At 46.4% G+C, this 19,355-nt stretch overlaps 1 protein-coding gene across 1 annotated transcript; it reads left to right on the top strand.

Annotated features, from left to right (window-relative positions):
* Positions 1-9,264: 9,264 nt before the first annotated feature.
* On the top strand, positions 9,265-11,643 carry TIMM10 (translocase of inner mitochondrial membrane 10). Its single transcript, XM_045556808.1, has 3 exons — positions 9,265-9,396; positions 9,842-9,957; positions 11,201-11,643. Exons 2-3 carry the CDS (start codon positions 9,887-9,889, stop codon positions 11,400-11,402), a joined length of 273 nt encoding a protein of 90 aa, XP_045412764.1. The 5' UTR covers positions 9,265-9,396; positions 9,842-9,886; the 3' UTR covers positions 11,403-11,643.
* Positions 11,644-19,355: the final 7,712 nt, after the last annotated feature.

Below are 19,355 nucleotides of genomic sequence, written 5' to 3'. Positions count from 1 at the left end.
GTCCGTGGTCCAGTCCTGGTTCCCCCACTACGTGGACGTGGGACCCAAGCATCCGCTTTCCCTGTGGTAGAATGAAGGGTAGAAAACAGCTTCCCTAAAGGTGGGGTGGTTGGGCTGTGTTGACTTGATGTTGGATGGTGTCCACCTAACGTCCCTCTGTGGATTCTGGCTTTGGCTTTAAAGAACATTGAATCACAGAATGCCTTTTCCATGATTTTGCCTCTTTTGGATTAAGCCAACGAGGCAGTCACAATTCGATACTAGCATCCTGAGCGCCTGTGGAACCATTGCTCCTCTCCACTTAGAGCCTAAAGCAGGCAGGACTATCTACCTAGAATTGAATGACGCTGTTTGTTTCCATCCTATTTATATTTACAGTTACTTTCTGTTTCTGGCAAGCGATATTGAATTTCCATTTCCAACAGTGATATAGTGTCTTCTAAAAATACATTTATTGAATTTAAAAATAAGTTAATTCAAAGGAAGGCTTTCAGGAAAGTAGAGTACAGGTGATACAGATGTAGCTAAATCACAGAGGTGGTGTAAAAATGCCTGAAATTTGGGAATCCCTGGGCCAGCTGTTCTCTGGATCCCCACCAGCTCTGCCAGCCTGTGCTTCTCAGAAAAGGTGGCCCTGGGCAAGGAAGAGTGTCCTCCGGTGAAGAATAGAACCATACTCTCCCTTGACTCTCTCTGCCAGGCAATCTGATCCTCCCACTGCCCCTGGGGGCCGCGGGGGGAGATTATGACACCTTAACTTGGAGTTTCCTATTTAAGTAGTGTATATACTGTAGGATCTACAAAACAGGTGGGTGGGGGGACGCGGCCAGCTCCTTTATCCTCCTGCCCTTCTTGGGGGTCTAGTTACAAAGAAAACAATCCCCAAATAGGGCTCACGGGGTATGAGTCAGATAGTAAGAAAAGTGGACGCCACTGGCTAAAAATACCTCCTGCCCTTGGCAGCACCATCTTTCTTGATGATAGTACCCAGGGCACCTGGGTAATTGGGACAGAGGATGGGAGGAGGAAGATAGGCAGACAAGGGACAGGGCTCTGTTCCTGCCACCGACTCAGGTCTACTGCCCCCAGACCAGAGTCCTGGCATCCCTGGATTTAGTGCCCCCACCATTGCCTAAGAAGCAGACTGGGATTTTAAAGATGCTCACAGTGTCCTCCAATTCCATGCCTCCTGCCAGAGCCCCTTCGTGGTCCAGCGGCTCCAGTGATGTAGAAAAGTAAGGGGGGAAACGAGTCTGAGGGGTGGATGGAATGCACATCAGCAGACAGCGGGAGGTCGTGGAGCTGGCCTTGCCCCAGCTTCGAGTCCCACTCTGAGACCTAAACAAGTCTCTTTCCCTCTCTGGGCCTCAGTCCCCAGTGACAATGACAGAGTTCATCCAGATCAGGCTTCCCCACTGTGTTCTATGGAAAACTGGGGTCTCCTATGACATGAATAGGGGTTCTTGTAGGGGAAAGAGGAAGATATATTCTCTGGCCAAGGTTGTTCTAAAAACAGCCTACTCTTTAGCCTCTTACAGACATATAAAGTCATTAGCACTTAAGTAGGTTTCAGATACCACTTGGTAAAGAAACCTCAACTTTGCTTGAACTTCGTTTAACTCACTTTTCCCCAAACATATTTGACTATGGATTTTTTCCCTCCCTTTGCTTTCTTTTCTTTTTGCTTTATTTTTCCTGAGAAGCGTCTGCTGCCCTCTATAGAAATACCAGGTTCAGCAGAAGAAAGCATGGCAAATGTGGGCTAAATGATCCATGTAACTTCTCCCCTTCCTGCTCTCCACTCTTACTTGGAAGTTGGCGTGGAACAGCGGTGAAGATCATTGATTCTGGGGTCTTCCTGCGATGGGATCCCAGCTCCCACTGTTTACTGACTGTGTAACCTTGAGCAAGCTACCTACGCCTCTGTTTTGATTTCTGCAGATAAATATAGGTCCTACCCCATAGGGACAGTGCAGGGTTAAAGAAGCCCATGCATAGGAAGTATCTGGAGGCATGCCGGGCACAGAGGCAGCTCTCAGTACTCTTCAGCTCGTGTCGTGGGGATTGGCTGTGCCCAGCCCCATGCCAGGCTAAGGCCGTGACCCGGCCTTGAGCACATGTATTGGTGAGACAAGGCAGAGGGAACCGAATGCCAGTGTCATGATAGCAAGACCTTTTTATACCTCAAAATGTGGCTGTATTTGGCTAAGGCATAGCTCAGTGCTCCAACCGTCTTTCCCCCCGCCCCCCCACCTACGCACCACACACTTAGGGTAGTGGAGGGGCAGGGCAGGTGCCTACATGCGCACACACTCACACACGACACCCTCCAGGCTTGTCACAAATAGACAAGGAGTGAGGAAGCTCAGAATGCTGAGAAACCAGGGCGCTGCTACCCGGCCCCCAGCATTCACAATGCCACAGCGTTTACAGTGTACACTGCAGCGCCTGCTTGGTCTTGGTAGTTCCTTGCGCTGACCCTTTGGAATAGGTGTCATTGAGGCTCAGGGAGTGGAGATCCCTTGATTAAAGTTATAGGACAAATGGCCCAGCTGTATCTAGAAGCCAGGTCTCCTGACTCCCAAAGGTATGCTCCCACTCGCTCCTTAGCCCAGTGTCCCTCCCCAGGCCCCAGACCAGAGCGGGGCCACCGCACTGGGCGGGAAGGGCAGTCAGACATGGCTGAGGAGTTCCTCTTTCTTTCTTCTAGGTGCACAGTAGGCCCTTCAGCAAAGTTTCTCCACCCCCACCTTCCTTTCTTGCTCTCTGCTTTCCTTCCTCCTTCCTTCCCCAGGAAGCTGCCATACCATCCCTGTTTTATGTCCAAAGCAGCACTGCAGACAGCTCTCCTCTCTCTTTCTTCCTGTTTTTCCTGGCAGACCGGGAGGAAAAGGACCCAGGCCCAAGTTTCAAGCCCCGAATAGCACAGACTATGCTCGATGCTTCTGTGATGCCTCCCCCACCCCCTGCTGCCTGGTCTGTCTTCCCCCTACCCCAGCCAGGGACCCTGCCTTGGAGAAGCCACTCTCCAGGGGTGGGGAACGTGTGGCCTCCTGATTTCAAGATTGTTCTTTTTTAAGCACCAAAGGAGGCAAGAAAAGCCTCATCTTTCTCTGTTGCACCCTTTCTCTCTCTCTCTCTCTCTTTTTTTTTTTTTTTTTTTGAGACAGAGCAATGTCCCTCCTCAGCCTCCAGCCTCCTAGAGTGCTAGGATTACAGGTGTGAGCCAAAGAGTCCTGCCAGCCTCTTTTAATAAATGGATTTGTTGTTTAAAATTTGGATTCAGTCAAAAGGCCGCACTTAAGGACCTAGAAGGCCACGTGTGGCCTTAAGGCCGAGAGTCTACCTACCAACCCAACTGGACTTTCGAGACTCCCAAGGGCCCCTCTCCCCCTGTGCCATCCTCCTCATGGATGGCCACCTGCAGGCTTCTCTGTAGGGGATCTCAAGTTTGCCCAGCGCCCCAGGCCTGAGAACCCTGGCATCTAATGAGGGTTGACATAGTGGTGGAGAAAATTAGGAAGGAGCCTGGATTTCTCCAATTGGGGGTCCCTCCTTGGAGGCTCTTGCCCTTGGGTGGTGAGAGTGGGGTTGGCAAATGGGGAGGGGACTCTTAGAACAGGGCCCAGGGCTTCTCCTACCTGTGGGGCCTCAGAGGCCTGGGGCTCGGGGAGCTGTCTTCTTCCTCCAGCTAAGCGGGCCTTACTCCCAGCTGCCTTTAAGCCCCAGCAGCCTCTAGCCCCCAGCTCTTTGGTCCCGCCTCCCCGCTTCCCTCCCCCTCCCACCCTCCCCACCCCTCAAGAGGCTTGGGCGCCTGAAGAGCATTGTTTACTGCCCAGTTGGTACAACACTTTCCCCAAGACTGGGAGGCTCGGATTTCCCGGGAAGATCTGACAGGTGGCACCTTTCAATCATAGCACGTCCCTCCCGCCCTGACCCTAGCAGCATCTGTCCTGTGGTCACCTTTCTTCCCAATGTGCTCTCCTGACCCTGGGGACCCCAACAACCATCTTCAGGGGCCCTTTGGAGCATGTCCCAGTGCTCTGGCCTTTCCTGCCCATGCAGAGCCCAGGCGAAGCCTCCTGTGTTCCCTTCATGCCACCCCTGCCATGATCCTTTACTCGTCCCTTTTCTTCTTCCTCAGACAAAAGCAGCTGCTTAAGGGTGGGCTAAGGAGGGGGTGAATGGGGCAGCTGCCAGCACAGGGGTTGTGCCTCGGGGCTCACACTGGACAGAGAGGTTTGGAGAGGGGAGGGGCACAGAGGACAAGAGTGATGGGGCAAGCTGATGAGCCACTGCACTGGGAGTCTGGAAAATACAAAACTCCTAAGTTCTATTTTGAGCCAAAGTGATGAGTACACAGTAGGTTCTGAACACATTTTTGTACCAAATTGAAATTTTGCTCAGGAAAAAAGCTAAGCCCAGGGCCTAGCAAATTGCCTGCTTCATATTAGGTGCTCAATAAATATATATTGAATTAACTAATTAATTAATTAACAGAAATATGTAATAGGATCTTGGGGACCTATGCCTGGGATGACTTGAGAGACCTTTTTGTGCAGCCAGGTTTAGGGACCAGTGGTCCAACAGTCTGATATTAATTAATGGTTGCCGGCTGCCTCTAGTATTATGTCTCCTTCGCCCATCTGGAGTTTATCTCCCCAAGATTGGTGAGTTCTTCCACATATTTCTCTGGCTTGCTGTCCTTTTATTTCTTTAAATTCATTTCTCCTCTTGTCCTACCGTCATTAGATATTGAAAACTGCAAACCAGCAGCAGGTCATGGCATCACTTATTAAAAATTCTCTCAGACAATCCATTTGTTCATCGATCGAGTGGTTTTGGAACACCCAGTATGTGCTGGGGACACAGTACTGCACACAAGAGAAAATAGGTAAAGCCAGATCATGGAGCTTCTATTTTAGTGCAGGGAGATAGACAGTTAGCAGGCCAATGAATGCAATACATAGATAAGATAGTGATAGGTTCTATAGAGAAAAATGATGCAGGGCAGAGGATGGGGAGGTGGTTTTTCTTGGAGAGGGGAGTATATGCTTTTAGATAGAGTGGCCAAGGAAGGCATTACTGAAAGGTGATATTGTTGTAAAAACTGAAGAGTGAGAGTGAGACGGGCAGCTCTCTGGGGAAAGAGTATCCCAGGCACAGGGAACAGGAAAGGCGGGAGTGTGCTTGGCATCACTGATGGTTAGACGGGAGCCCAGCACGGCTGGGGCAGAGTAATGGCACAGGAGAATAATGGGAGACAAGAGGAATTTGGGGGGTGAATCTTGTGGGGCCTGTTAGACCATTGTGAGGACTGGCTTTTGCTCTGTGATTGGAAGTCATTGGAGTATTTTAGGTTCTCAAGAGACATGATCTAACTTTAGTCTTTGACAGCATCATTCTGGCTGCTGTTTTGAGATGAGAGTGTTCACTCTTTCACAACAGAAGTCAAGAGAGCAGTCAAGAGACTAACTCACATGCAAGGTGGTGGTGGCTCAGACCGGAATGTCAGCAGTGGAGGTGAGGAGAAGTGTTGAGGAACAGGAATAGTGGAGACAGTCATTAAGCCTGGGTCAGCTTTCTCTTCAAGCTAATGGAGGGACACAAGCCTTATTGTCTCATCTCCTGCTGATCACAGGCAGTCTGGGGAGACACTTGTCATTGTATTCTCTGCATCTCTCATGAGTGGTCAGGGCCCATATGAAGATATCCTGTGTGACAACTCTGCATCCCTTTGTCTGGAGTGAGAGTGGCATCCAAGAGGACAATACTGACCCATGGTTAGTGACAAATACACAACTCCCCTGTGTGAAGCTTGGAAAGTAGAGAACACAGGGTTGAGTGAGGGGCTAGAATTTCAACATGGTGCTGACAGAGATCAGCAATTTTAGATGACATATCTGGAGTCCAGTGATATCTTCAATGGCTAAGGCTCTCTAAGCTGTCTTTTACAAGAAGCAACGCAACAGGGACAATTAGAGATTCCTACCTGCAGGTCTCCAAATACCCAACTGTAGGAGAAAGACATGATCTCATGGTAGATAATAATAATAACAATAACATCATCATCAATACGAACAATGACTTTCCAGGGGCTGAAAGGAGAGGGAAATGGGGAGTTAGTGTTCAATAGGTATAAAGTTTCAGTTATGCAAGATGAATAAGTTCTAGAGATCTGTTTTACATTTTGGTGCATATAGTTAACAATACTGTATTGTGCACTTAAAAATTTGTTAAGTAAGTAGATCTCATGTTAGGTTTTCTTACCACAGTTAAAAAAAAGACATTTTTTAAATATTGCAGAAAATTGAGTATGTGCATTAGATTACTTTAATTTTGAGTGTAATTTTGAGTGTATCAAAATGGCATGTGAGCCAGGAGCAGTAGTTTATACCTAAAATCCCAGCACTTTGGGAGGCTGAGATGAGAGGATTGCTTGAGGCTGGGAGTTCCAGACTAGCCTATGCAACATAATGAGACCACATCCCTACAAAAAATTTAAAAATTAGCTGGGTGTGGTGGTGCATGCCTGTAGTTCTAGCTATTTAGGAGCTGAGGCAGGAGGATCACTTGAGCCCAGGAGTTCAAGTTTCCAGTGAGCTGTGATAGAGCCACTGTACTCCAGCCTGGGTAACAGAATGAGACACTGTCTCTAAAAAAGAAAAAAAAAATTGAAAGAAACAAAATGGCACTGTGGAAAAAGAAAAGTCTTTATCTGTAGGATGAAGAAAATATGGCCATGTGTTAACAATTGTCCTAGTGATGGACATATGGAAGTTGAATATACTGTGCTTTCTACTTCTCTGAATGTTTTAAATTTGCCCTCATAAAAGTCTGAAAATAAAAAAGAATAAGAACAATGATTTCTTTTTATTGAACATCTACCAGGGACTAGGTGCTTTACTTACATAATCTTTTTGAGTTGTTTTCCTTTGTAGCGACTTTTTTAAACTTTTTATTTTGAAATAATTATAGGTTCACAGAAAAGTCGCATAAGTAGTGCAGAGAGGACCTGTATATCCTTCACCCAGCTTCTACCAAAGGTTAGATCTTGTATAAATATATACAATATCAAAACCAGGCAACTGACATTGCTACAATGTGTGTATAGGTTTATGACATCTTATCCCATGTGTAGATCCTTGTAACTATAACCACATTTAGGATACAGAACCATTGCAGCACCACAAAGACTTCTTTTGTGCTACCCTTCCATCAACCCTAACTCGAGACAACCATTAATCTTTTCTCCATCTCTATAATTTTGTCATTTTGAGAATGTTATTTAAATGGAATTATACAGTATGTAACCTTTCATAATATCCCATTTAGGAAGTATATACCTCTTATAAGGACCCATCTCCTTTCCCATGCAGTTCCATAATATGTTGACCATATTTTGAAAAGCAAAAACCAGGGCAAGATATGTCCACAAAAACATCTGTACAATAATATAATAGCAGCATTATTCATAATATCCCCAAACTAGAAACAAACCAAATGTCCATCAACAGGAGAATGGATGAATGAATTATAGTATACTCATACAATCAAACACTAGGCAACAATAAAACAGAATGAATAGCAGATACACACGATGTGGAAGAAATCTTACAGACACTATGTTGAATTAAAGAAGTCAGGCACAAAACAGAAAATAATGAATAAGTCTATTTACATGAAATTCAAGAACAGGCAAAACGAATTGATGATGATAGAAGTCGGAATAGTGGTTAACTTCAAGAAAGGAGGTATTGACTGGGAGAGAACATGACATAACTTTTTGGGGTGCAGGAAATACTTTATATCTTGATCTAGGTGGTGGTTATATGAATGTATATATATATATATTTAAGCTTAAGATTTTGTGTTTTACACATTTTACTGCATATAATGTTAGACCTCAATCTTAAAAAATCAGGGCACAGGATTTGACAAAAAAGGGACTTTAGAGCAGTAATGAGTCCAGTTGTTTAAAATCAAGACTGTCTTAGACAATTAGGGAATCTCATGATGACCACGCAAACGTCTAAGGCTGGGCGCGTTGGTTCAGGCCTGTAATCCCAGTGCTTTGGGAAGCTGAGGCGGGAGGGTCATTTGAGGCCAGGAGTTCCAGACCGGCCTGAGCAACACAGAAGCCCATCGTCTCCACCAAAAAAAAGTATTATTTTTTTTTTTTTTAATTAGGCCGTCGTGTGCCGTCGTGTAGTTCCAGCTACTCAGAAGGCTGAGGCAGGAGGATTTTGAGCCCAGGAGTTAGAGATTGCTGTGAGCTATGATCCTGCCCCAGCACTCCAGCCTGGGTAACAGAGGGAGACCCCGTCTCAAAAAAAAAAAAAAGCCTCGCCACCTTCTCCAAGAAGCAATGTATCCTTGTGTCATTAACTTACGTGTTGTACATTTATTTTACTGGGAAATTCTGTGAAAAATCAAGGGATTTAGAGTTGTTTTGAGAGTTGTTTCTTTTGGGTGAAGAAGTGGTGAATGGTGCAGATCGAGGAACACAGTCTTGAAAGTTGAAAAGTTCACCAGCACTGCCTTCTCCCTCCCCCAAACGCGTCTGATTAGCTCTGGTGGCATCCCAAATTGTTCTTATTCCTTTCATTACGGTTCAGGGCGTCTAACAGAAGGCGAATAAAACATGCTGTAAACATGTCTCATCTTCCTCTGAGCAGGAACCGTGTCTCGCTTATCTTTGCAAACCCAGAGGGGACTTCGTGTGACCTACACAGCGGTGATCGCACAACCTCCCGCGCGCAGCACTGCTTCTCAAATTTGGCTGCACATAGGAATCACTTTGGGAATATTAAATTTTATTGCTTCCTAGCTCCTACTCCCATAGATTCTGATTTAATTGGTATGAGGCGAGTCCTTAGCATCGAGATTTTTAAAAGCGTTAGGTTTTTATGTGCAACGAAAGCCGAGGACCGCCGTTTGGAGGGCGGTTCCTTTTCTGCTCGCCTGATTTGTGCTCAGGAGTCTGCCCTCCAGGATGGAGGTGCGGTTCAACGATCTCCGTCGTCACGCCCCTTCCTACAGAACCAATAAACTCAAACCTCCCCGTGACATCCCAAGGGACTTGAATTGTAATCAGGCTGCGGGCGCTCTGCACCCCGCCCACGCCTCTATGGTATTTTGGCGTCCCCTCTAGCATTTAAAAGGCGCCTTCCCCGTTGGCCTGGGCGGCCGCTCCCTCTCTATGGTCGCCGATCCCTAGCACCGCCTTTTTGGTATTTCATTCCGGAAGCGAGTCCGGATCAAAGAGAAGGAGGGACTTCGCTCTCGGAAGTGATACACGTGCTTCCGCTCTAGCCGGCCAGGGCACAGGAGTAGATTATAGTATATGCGGGAAGTTGGGGTCGCCGTGCACATTGTGATCTGTCCCAGGCTGTGGTGAGTGATCCGTGACCTCGGACCTCAGTGTGACCCTGATGAAATGGTGTTGCCATTTCAGAGGTGCAGCCTTTGGGCCGGCTCCCGGGCGCCTCGGTTCAGCGTAGAATCTATTTCCCACGGCCCGGGACTTCGGGCCCGCGGTTTGGGGTATTCTGCCCGGATCTCTCGATCATTTCTTGAATAGAAGTGATCTCGAGCGACTGGGGCATCGGGGCTCCGGGGCTCGATTTCCAGACCTGCCGTTGACGTCCTGTGTGACCTTGGGCTAGGCAGTGTACCCCTTAGGGCTTCAGTTTCCACATCTGTGAAATGGGGTGGTTAAGCTCACTGAGGTCAGTGGCCCCTGCTGGTCTGACGCCCCACGATTCTTTGGCATCCTCTAGCCTCTGGGATGGGAGAGTGAACTGGAGGGGTTGGTGCTGACAGTGATGTCTGCTCCCAGGATTAGGAGACCAGAAGGAGATCCCTTCCACGGAGTACGGCTGAGATGGATCCCCTCAGGGCCCAACAGCTGGCTGCGGAGCTGGAGGTGGAGATGATGGCCGATATGTACAACAGGTAAGGAGAACCTACTCTGTACTAGCCTGTCTTGGAAAATTAGCTTTGGTCACCCTTACCGACGGGGGATGACTTCTAACACATTCCTTCCTGAATGTTGGGGAGCCTGAGGGAGGCCCATGCTTACTGTCCCCACACCCACCCCGGTGGTTGAACACTAAAGCACGTTGCAGTATAGGGTCACTAGAATGAGTTGAGCATTTAGATGGGGATGAAACTGATGCCGAAAAAGCCGAGCAGGAAGAGAAGTTCCAATCCAGGCCCTGGTTAGATTCCAACAACAGTTGGGCATTTGCCTTTTGACAAATAGCACATAGCCCATTTAGTAGTTAACATTTTTTAAACCCTTACCCTGTGTCAGGCACTTGCTGAGCATTTTACACGTGTTATCTTTTTTTAATCTTCAGAATAATCCAGTGGGTTAATTTTATTAGTCCCATTTTAAGATAAGGAAATTAAGGCTTCGAAAGGTTTAAATGACTTCCTCAGGGTCCACAGCTGGTCAGTAACAACGTCAGGACTAGTACTTCAGTCTGATTCTACAACTAGTACTCATAACCATTTGGCAAATTTGGGACCAAATCCTGGGTCCCCTAATAACCATCATTATACTTAGTTACCTGGACCCTATGACAATTGGTTTCCTCATCTATAAAATGGACATAATGATAGTACCTACCTCATAGAAACATAAATACTAAATGTAAAAGAAATGCCCTTAGCATCAAGCCTAACACATAGTAAACAAATGGTTGCTATTTTTATTGGTTTAAGTTCTCTTGACTGGTTGATATATCTTGGAGACTATAAATTAGAATGATTTTTAAACGTAGGCTTTGAAGTCAGACTACCTGGGTTGATAACCCAGCTTTGTGTGATCCTTAGTAAATTACTAAGCCTCTCTGTGACTTCATTTCCACATCTATAAAATGGGAATAATGATTGTACCTATCTCATAGGGTTATTGTAAGAATTGCATAACAGAATCCAGGTAAAGCACTTAGCATGATGCCTGGCACATAGCTAGTACTCAGCAAATGGTTTCTATTTAATTAGTCATACATGTGGTTTCAGACAAAGTTCCTATTCACAAAGACATTCCAAGATGATTGAGGTGCAAACTGAGGATTTATAGTGCTTTCTTGGGGAAGGTGAAATCAGTATAGCAGGGCTGGAAATGGTTGAGGGTTCCTGTGATGTTACAAGATGCTGCTAACACAACCTTGCCTGTCACTTCCTCCAGAATGACCAGTGCCTGCCACCGGAAGTGCGTGCCTCCCCATTACAAGGAAGCAGAGCTGTCCAAGGGCGAGTCGGTGTGCCTGGACCGGTGTGTCTCCAAGTACCTGGACATCCATGAGCGGATGGGCAAAAAGTTGACAGAATTGTCTATGCAGGATGAAGAGCTGATGAAGAGGGTGCAGCAGAGCTCTGGACCCGCATGAGGCTTCAGACAGCATACACCCTGGGGTGTACCCTGCTCCTTCCCACTCTAATAAAAGTGCCCCTGCTTGGGTGTCATCTGTGAAGACTGCCAGGCCTAGGCTCTCTCTAGAGTCTCCAGGAGCCCAGAGTGTGGCAGAGCTCTCTCCTGGTTGAAGAAGGGGTATTTTTCACACTGGAATGTGACTGTGTATGTGTGCGTATATGTATATGTATATATATATTAAAACAAGTTTGTTGACACGTGCTGTGTGCAAAGCAGTGTGCTTGGCATTTGAGAGTAAAGGAAACAGAGCTTCTACCAGCAGAGGGAGTCTAACCTAGTGTTTATGCTAAGGTTTGCACTCTGGGTCTGCCACTTTCTCTGGCCCTTAACATGTCACTTCTATGTGCCTTAGCTTCCTTGTCTGTAAGGTGGGGATGGTCATAGGGCTATTGTGAAGATTTAATGAGTTAGTGTACGTAAGGCACGTCATAATGCTTTACCAGGTATAGCATATTGACTGGGTGTAGGAAGTGCTCAATAAATATTTTAAGAACAACTTGAACTCGAGTGGAGGCAAGCGTGCATTTGCACAAATGATACGAAGGAAAGATTTAGGGGAGAGGGTGAAAAGTGGCTGGGATTTAAGAGGTGAGTTGCCTGCCAGAGGTCACACAAGTGGAGCAGTAACGGAGACCAGGGCTGACTGCTGCATTTGCTGTCTCGCTGGGGAGAGACCAAGCCTAATTGTTTTCTTTTTTCCTTTATTTATTTACATTTTTTTCCTTTTTATATATTATAATTTTGTTTTTTGTTAGTCAAGCGTGGTTGTGAGGGGAGACAACCAAGCCTAATTTTGATCTGAGTAGTGTCCTCAGAGTACTGCAGCTTTCAGAATGTGTGGGTCTCCAGGTGGGATTTGGGTCGACACCAATGCCACAGTGCCTTCAAAGTGCGCCTTCATGGTGGAATGTTCTGGGATATAACTATATAGGTCACTGGAGACAGAATAGAGGCAGTGAGTTTTGGGGTTATGAGTGCAGGGTCAAGCCAGATTGCTTGAGTTTGAGTCGACTGAAATTTTTTAGCTGTGTGATGTTGGGTGAGGCATTTAACTGCTCTGCACCTCAACTACCCCATCCATAAAATGGCAATAAAGGTACCTACTTCACTGGGCGGTTGTGAAAATTAAATGTGTTAATAACCAAAGCACTTAGGAGAGTGCCTGGCATACATTAAGTACCAATAACGTTAGCTCTTTTCATTGCAAAGTTTGGGGTGAGGTGAAGAACCTCATGCACCCCTGACAAACTTCAAAACCATTAGGGGTGAAGCGGAGACCAATAACGCTTCTCTCTAGGTATTGAAGTACAAATTTGGGTCAACAGGTGGCGCTGTCTGCTCGCGGTCAGCGCCGCTGTGGACAATTCCACAAATGTTTATCACTTACCTATTCTCCGCCAGCATCGCGCTTGGAACAGAGGAGCGGTGAGGAAATTAGATACTGTATCTGCCCTCAGATTTAGCAAGAAACATCAAGGATTCTCTGACAGCACAGAGCTGGAACATCTAGAACGAGTGGTAGGAGTGGGGAGAAGAGGTTCCAGCTGGAGGGAATAGCACTTGCAAAGGCTTGAAGTGGCAGAAGGCGTGGAGCACTCAGGAAGTGAGAGCCTCAGCGTGGCTGGAGTGTGGGGTGCGCAGCGAGGCAGAGAGGCGAGGAAAGGCTTGGAGGCTGGGCAGGCACAGCTCCAGAAGATCCTGGTGAGCTGTGGTGAGGAGTTTGGACTTTCTCCTACTAAATGCATCAGCAAACTGTCAAAAGATTTATGTCTTTCAGTGTCAATGACAGGTCTGCATTTTGGAGGCTCACTCAAGCTGCCAGCCAGGGAGACAGTGGTAGAAGATAGTAGATAATGGATTAAGGAGGGGTGAGGCAGGGAGCCAGTGAGGAGAGAAGGGGGCGGATGCGAGTCAGAATAACTCACATTTATAGAGTTGCTACACTGTGCTAAGCTCTGTGCTAAATTCCTTAAATGTGTTACTTCAGTTAATCCTTATAACAACCCTGTAAGGCAGGTAAGATTATACAGGTGAAGAAGCTGAGGCTCTCAAAAGCTATAAATTGCTTAAGGTCATGCAGCAAGCAAGTGGCAGAGCCAGGATTCCAACTTAGATGCCAGAGGCCACTTTTAACCGCTGCTCTCGGATTGGGGGAAATGGTCCCTAGTGAGATATGTGTCAGCAGTTTCATATTTCATTCAACAATATTTATTGTTGGCCTGCTACATGCAGCGAGCTGTGCAAAGTGCCCAAGGTGAATTAGCTGGGTCCCCGCCCTCCATGAGCAAGTGGGGTAGAAGCAAGTGGGGAGGAGACAGAACACGCATACAAATGACATGAGAAAGAAGAACGAGGTAGGCCCTTTCTGCCATAGGGAGGTGTCATAAACTGCTAATCCTCAGATGTATTTTTGCTTGATTACCACAGTTTTAAGAATCAGGCGGTGTCTGCAAAAAATCCAGACTTTGGCTTCTTTTGAAAATTTGGAGGATTTAACCACAGTTGACCTTGGCAGCAGCCTAATTGAGAATAGACAGAGGCTCAATTGTCCACCAAACCTCCCACCACTAACTTCTTCCCTCCTTGTCATTAGCTGCTTGACCTGTAGGCATTTGGTCTGTGCCTTCTGCTCTGGGTGTTCAGATGAACTGGATGCTATATGAGAAAATATGTTGTAAATGTTTGTGCTAGGCAGCCTCAAAGATCGCCGGGGTTCCCAATGGTCCCTCCTTCCTGGGATTCATGCCCTTACCTAATCCCCTTCCCTTGAGTATATACTAGACCTAGAGACTTGCTTCTAATAAACACAACACTGCAAAGGTGTGGGATTGTACTGTCTTTTTCTTTTCTTTTTTTGAGACAGGGTCTCACTCTGTTGCCCAGGCTAACATGCAGTGGTGTGATCATAGCTCGTTGCAACCTCAAATTGCTGGGCTCAAGTGATCCTCCTGCCTCAGCCTCCTGTGTAGCTGAGACTACAAGTGCATGCGTCTTTGCCCAGCTAAGTTTTCTATTTTTTGTAGAGATAGGGTCTTGCTGTGTTGTTCAGGCTGTTCTCAAACTCCTGGCCTCAAGCAAACCTCCTGCCTCAGCCTCCTGAGTAGCTAGGACTACAGGCATGAGCCACCAAGGCTGGCTGTAATGTCTGTCTTGTTAGTTTCTCTCTCTTGTTCTTCCTTCTTATTGACTGTGATGAACCAAGCTTCCATGTTGTGAGCTGACCTTTGAAGAGGCCCATGTGGTAGTCAGGAACTCAGGGCATCCTCCAGCCAGCAGGAACTGAATCACTTACCACAAGTGAGCTTGGAAGCAGATCCTTCCCCAGTTGAGCTTTCAGATGACTGCAGCCCTACCTGACACTTTGCAGCCTTATGAGAGACCCCAAAGCAGAGGACCCAGCTAAGCTGCACCCTCTCTCCTGATCTAGAGAAACTGGAATAATAAATGTAGTTTTAATACACTATGTTTCAGGATAATTTGCTGTGTGGCAATAGATAACCAATACACATATGGCCTACATAACTTTTGCAAATGTCTGAGATGGTGCTTGGTCATTTTATACCCACACATAGAATGTGCCAGGCCCCATGCTAGGCACTTGGGATACATCAATGAACAAAATGCGTGAAGATCCTTGCCCTCTTGGAACTTATATTCTAGGTGGGGGACATAGTTTCTAAAAGTATTAATGGAAGTCTGGGTTGGCAGTGCTGTTTTGAAGGCAAGACAGTTCCTTCAGCACTTGGGGAAAGGTTCTTAACCTCTTTTAGGTCTTTGACCCCTTTGAAAACCTGACAAAAGTTATGGACTGTTTCCCCAAATTTGCATCCAATTTTAGAGATTTTTGTTAAGATCTCTGTGGGCTGACCTGGGAGGAGTCTTGTGTTCAAGCGTTGTTTTATGTGCTGGGGCAAAGAGGAACAAGATAGAAAATGTGGTGTTGGAGACAGGTATTAAAACCGGTTGCTTTCACAGTTGTGGTAAGTGTTATAAGAGATGTTCAAGGAGCAGTATAAAGGAATGTGTCCCCTAGTCTGGGTGCTTAGGGAAGGCTGACACTCATTAAGTGACAGATGAATAAGATCTAAAGGTAGGAATGTGCCAGGCAGGAGACATGGTGGGTGGAGGCTCCTGTGTTAGTGGTGGGCAGACAGTAGTAAGGACGGTGGGCGCAGGTCCCTGTGATCTGACTCATCAGAGGAACGGACACATCATGATGAGTTTTATCAAAAGGAAAATCAGGTGTTATATAGGTCACACAGCAAAAGGCTTTATTGCTGGAGTCAGGCAGGTTATCGCAAGTCAGGCCCTTAAAGGAGGAGACCTTTCAGTCAAGATCTAAAGAGTTAGTTAGCTAGGCCAGCACAGGGGAGTGTTCCAGGTTTAGGAAGAAACTTGAGGTGGGAGAGAGCATGGAGTGTAAATGTGTGTGCAGGAAGTCACCAGGGCGACAACGTGAAGGGCAGAGAGGCTAAGAGGGAGGCTGACAGCAGCAGGTGGGACCAGATGACACAGGACTCAGGGGGCATGTTCAGGGGTGGGGTTGGGAAGGCCAGGCTGGAAGGGTTGCAAGAGTCCAGACCCGAGCAGATGGTGATCTGGGCTTGGGGGACAGCAGTGGCTGGAGATGAGAGGCCTTCAGAAGGCAGAAACCACAGGCTCACTGGCAGATTGCACGGGGTGAGTGAGGCAGGGAGCGAAGTCTGGGATAACTCCAGTTTTGTGGCTTACATGACCGGGTGGAGGGTGGTGCTATTACTGACACCAGTAACAATGCAGGAGGGGCCGGTTAGGGAGAAGGGAGGTCATTTCTGATCACTTGAGATTACTGGGCACTCCTTATTGTCTCAGAAAATCCAAGGTAGTCAGCCTCTGTCTACCATTCCAGCTGCAACCTCGCCGCCACCCTCATGCTATGTGCTTTGTCCATATCGGCCTTTGTTCAGCTCCCCGAATGTCTCTTTCAAGCATCCTCCTGTTGTAGGATCTTTCATGTACCATTTCCTCCTTTTGGATATTGATAAATCCACTGATTCTGACACGGAAAGCTATCTTCAGATCTTAGCACATGCATCACCCTTAGAGATTCCTTCCTGACCTCCAGACTAGATCAAAGCCCCTTCCCCAATCGCATGTTCTCATAGAACTACATGTCTCTCCTTCACGGAACTTCCTATAGATGAAATTACACTTAATATTTGATTATTTGATTCCTTTATGCCTCTCTCCCACTGGACTTTGTGTCCTCTGAGGATAGGGTCAGTGTCTTATTCACCATCAAAAATCCTTTTTTTTTTTTGAGACAGAGTCTCGCTGTGTTGCCTGGGCTAGAGTGAGCGCCATGGCGTCAGGATAGCTCACAGCAACCTCAAACTCCTGGGCTTAAGCAATCCTACTGCCTCAGCCTCCGAGTAGCTGGGACTACAGGCATGCGCCACTATGCCCAGCTAATTTTTTTTATATATATATTTTAGTTGGCCAGATAATTTCTTTCTATTTTTAGTAGAGACGGGGTCTCGCTCTTGCTGAGGCTGGTCTCGAACTCCTGACCTGTAGCGATCCACCCGCCTCGGCCTCCCAGAGTGCTAGGATTACAGGCGTGAGCCACCGCGCCTGGCCTTGTTTTTTTTTTTAAATTGAGATATAATCCATACACCATAAAATTCACCCTTTTAAAGTATACAATTCAGTGTATTACGTATTCACAGAGTTGTACAACCATCACCACTATCTAATTGCACAACATTTTCATCACCCCAAGATGAAACCCCATACCCATTAGCAGTCATTTTCCTTCCCAGCCCCCATGCCCCCACCCCAGTCTCTGGCAACCAGTAATTGATTTTCTGCTTCTATAAATTTGCCCATCCTGGTCATTCCATATAAACACAATCATACAACATGTGACCTTTTGTGTCTGGCTTCTTTCACTTAGCATAATGTTTTCAAGGTTCATACATATTGTAACATTTAATATTAGTACTTCATTACTTTTTATAGCCAAATAATATTATATCGCATGGATATACCACATTTTGTTTCTCCATTCATCAGCTGATGGGACTATTGGGTTGTTTGCACTTTTTGGCTTTCATGAATAATATGGCTATGAACATTCATGTATAATTTTTATGTCAACATATGTTCTCAGTTCTCTTGGGTACGGTATATCTAGGAGTGGAATTGCTGGGTTATAATGGTAACTCTGTGTTTAACTATGTGAGGAACTGCCAAACTGTTTTCCAAAGTGGCTGCACCATTTTATTTATATTTTTTCATGCAAAGATTTATAATAACTATTAGTTAGGCTGAATAAAGAATTTCTTACACAATGAATTGAAACAGATACTATTATTTTCAGCACTTAGCAGACTACAAAGCGAGGCTCAAGAGATTAAGTGACTTGGGCAAAATCACACAACTCACTAATCAGCTGCAAAGAAAGGATCTGGACCCAGCCTGTCTGCCTCCTGAGCCAGTGCTCTTGTCTACTAAGCTGGGACTCAGTCTCCAGCCAGGAGCCCAGTGGACAGCCAGTGTGATAAGGCTGCTATACTTACTCCAAGGGTGGAGTCACAACGAAGTCTTAGGAAGGGATTACTTTTGGAGGAAGGGGAGATTGATAAATCCTGTTGGTTCAGACAGGGAAGTGTGTCTTAAGTCTCTCTCCTCCCTTCTACTTTTTTTAAAATTGATTTTTACTTATTTATTTAGAGACAAGGTCTCACTCTGTCACCCAGGCTGGCGTGCAGTGGCACAATCATAGCTCACTGCAGCCTTGAACCCCTGGGCTCAAGTGATCCTCCTGCCTCAGCCTCCTGAATAGCTGGGACTACAAGTATGCACCACCACACAAGGCCAATTTAAAAAAAATTTTTTTAGGGATGTAGTCTTGCTATGTTGCCCAGGTTGGTCTGGAACTCCTAGCCTCAAGTTATCCTCCTGCGTTGGCCTCTGAAATAGCTAGGATTACAGGTACAAGCCAAAAAGACATTTTTGAGAAATTGGGGAAAATTGAGTATGTGCATTATATTACATTAAGAAATTACTATAGGCCAGGTATGGTGGCTCATGCCTGTAATCCTAGCACTCTGAGAGGCCGAGGTGGGAGGATCAATTGAGCTCAGGAGTTCGAGACCAGTCTGAGCAAGAGCAAGACCTGTAGTCCCAGCTACTCAGGAGGCTGTGGCAGGAGGATCACTTGAGCTTGCTGTGAGCTAGGCTGATGCCACAGCACTCTAGCCTGGGTGACAGAGGGAGACTCTGTCTCAAAAAAAAAAAAAAAACAAAAACAAAAAACAGCATTGTGGACCAGGAGCCTATAATCCCAGCCCTTTGGGAGACTGAGGTGGGAGGATCACTTAAGGCCAGGAGTTGGAGACCCTGTCTCTACAAAAAACAGAAAAAAAGAATTGGCTAGGAGTGATGACTTGCGCCTTTAGTCCTAGCTCCTTGGGAGGCTGAGACAGGAGGACTGCTTGAGCCCAGGAGTTCAAGGCTGCAGAGAGCTATGATTATACCACTGCAGTCCAGCAGCCTGGGCAACAGAGCAAGACTCTGTTAAAAAAAAAAAAGAAAAAAAAAAGAAAGAAAGAAAGAAAGAAAGAAAGCAAAATCCAGGAGGTTCCTATCACCTACCTCACAACATTGGAAGTCCTTGTCCTCACAGAGGTCATTCCAAACTGACCACCCTAGCCTACGTTTTCAGCTTCATTTCCCATCACTCTTTTCATTTATTCAACAAATGTTTGCCATGGGCTTGTTACATGCCAGGTCTTGTAATGGGCATACAAATTACCTACAATGTGGTGGTTCCTGCCCCCAAGAGATTTATATCTCGGGGCCGGGGGTGGGCAGTGCAGGGAACTAAGCTGATAATTCTAGATCAGTGTGGGGGCCTCAACAGAGG

Source organism: Lemur catta, chromosome 7 (assembly GCF_020740605.2).
Source record: "Lemur catta isolate mLemCat1 chromosome 7, mLemCat1.pri, whole genome shotgun sequence".
Classification (NCBI taxonomy): Eukaryota; Metazoa; Chordata; class Mammalia; order Primates; family Lemuridae; genus Lemur; species Lemur catta.
Note: the sequence above shows the minus strand (reverse complement) of the source record. Positions and strands in the feature narration are given on the sequence as shown.

What these genes read in the sequence shown, in the direction of transcription:
- TIMM10 (XM_045556808.1), top strand. Translation starts at nt 9,887, where the DNA reads ATGGATCCCCTCAGGGCCCAACAGCTGGCTGCGGAGCTGGAGGTGGAG. An exon ending in ATGGCCGATATGTACAACAG is followed by an intron (nt 9,958 to 11,200) that starts GTAAGGAGAACC and finishes CACTTCCTCCAG; the next exon opens with AATGACCAGTGCCTGCCACC.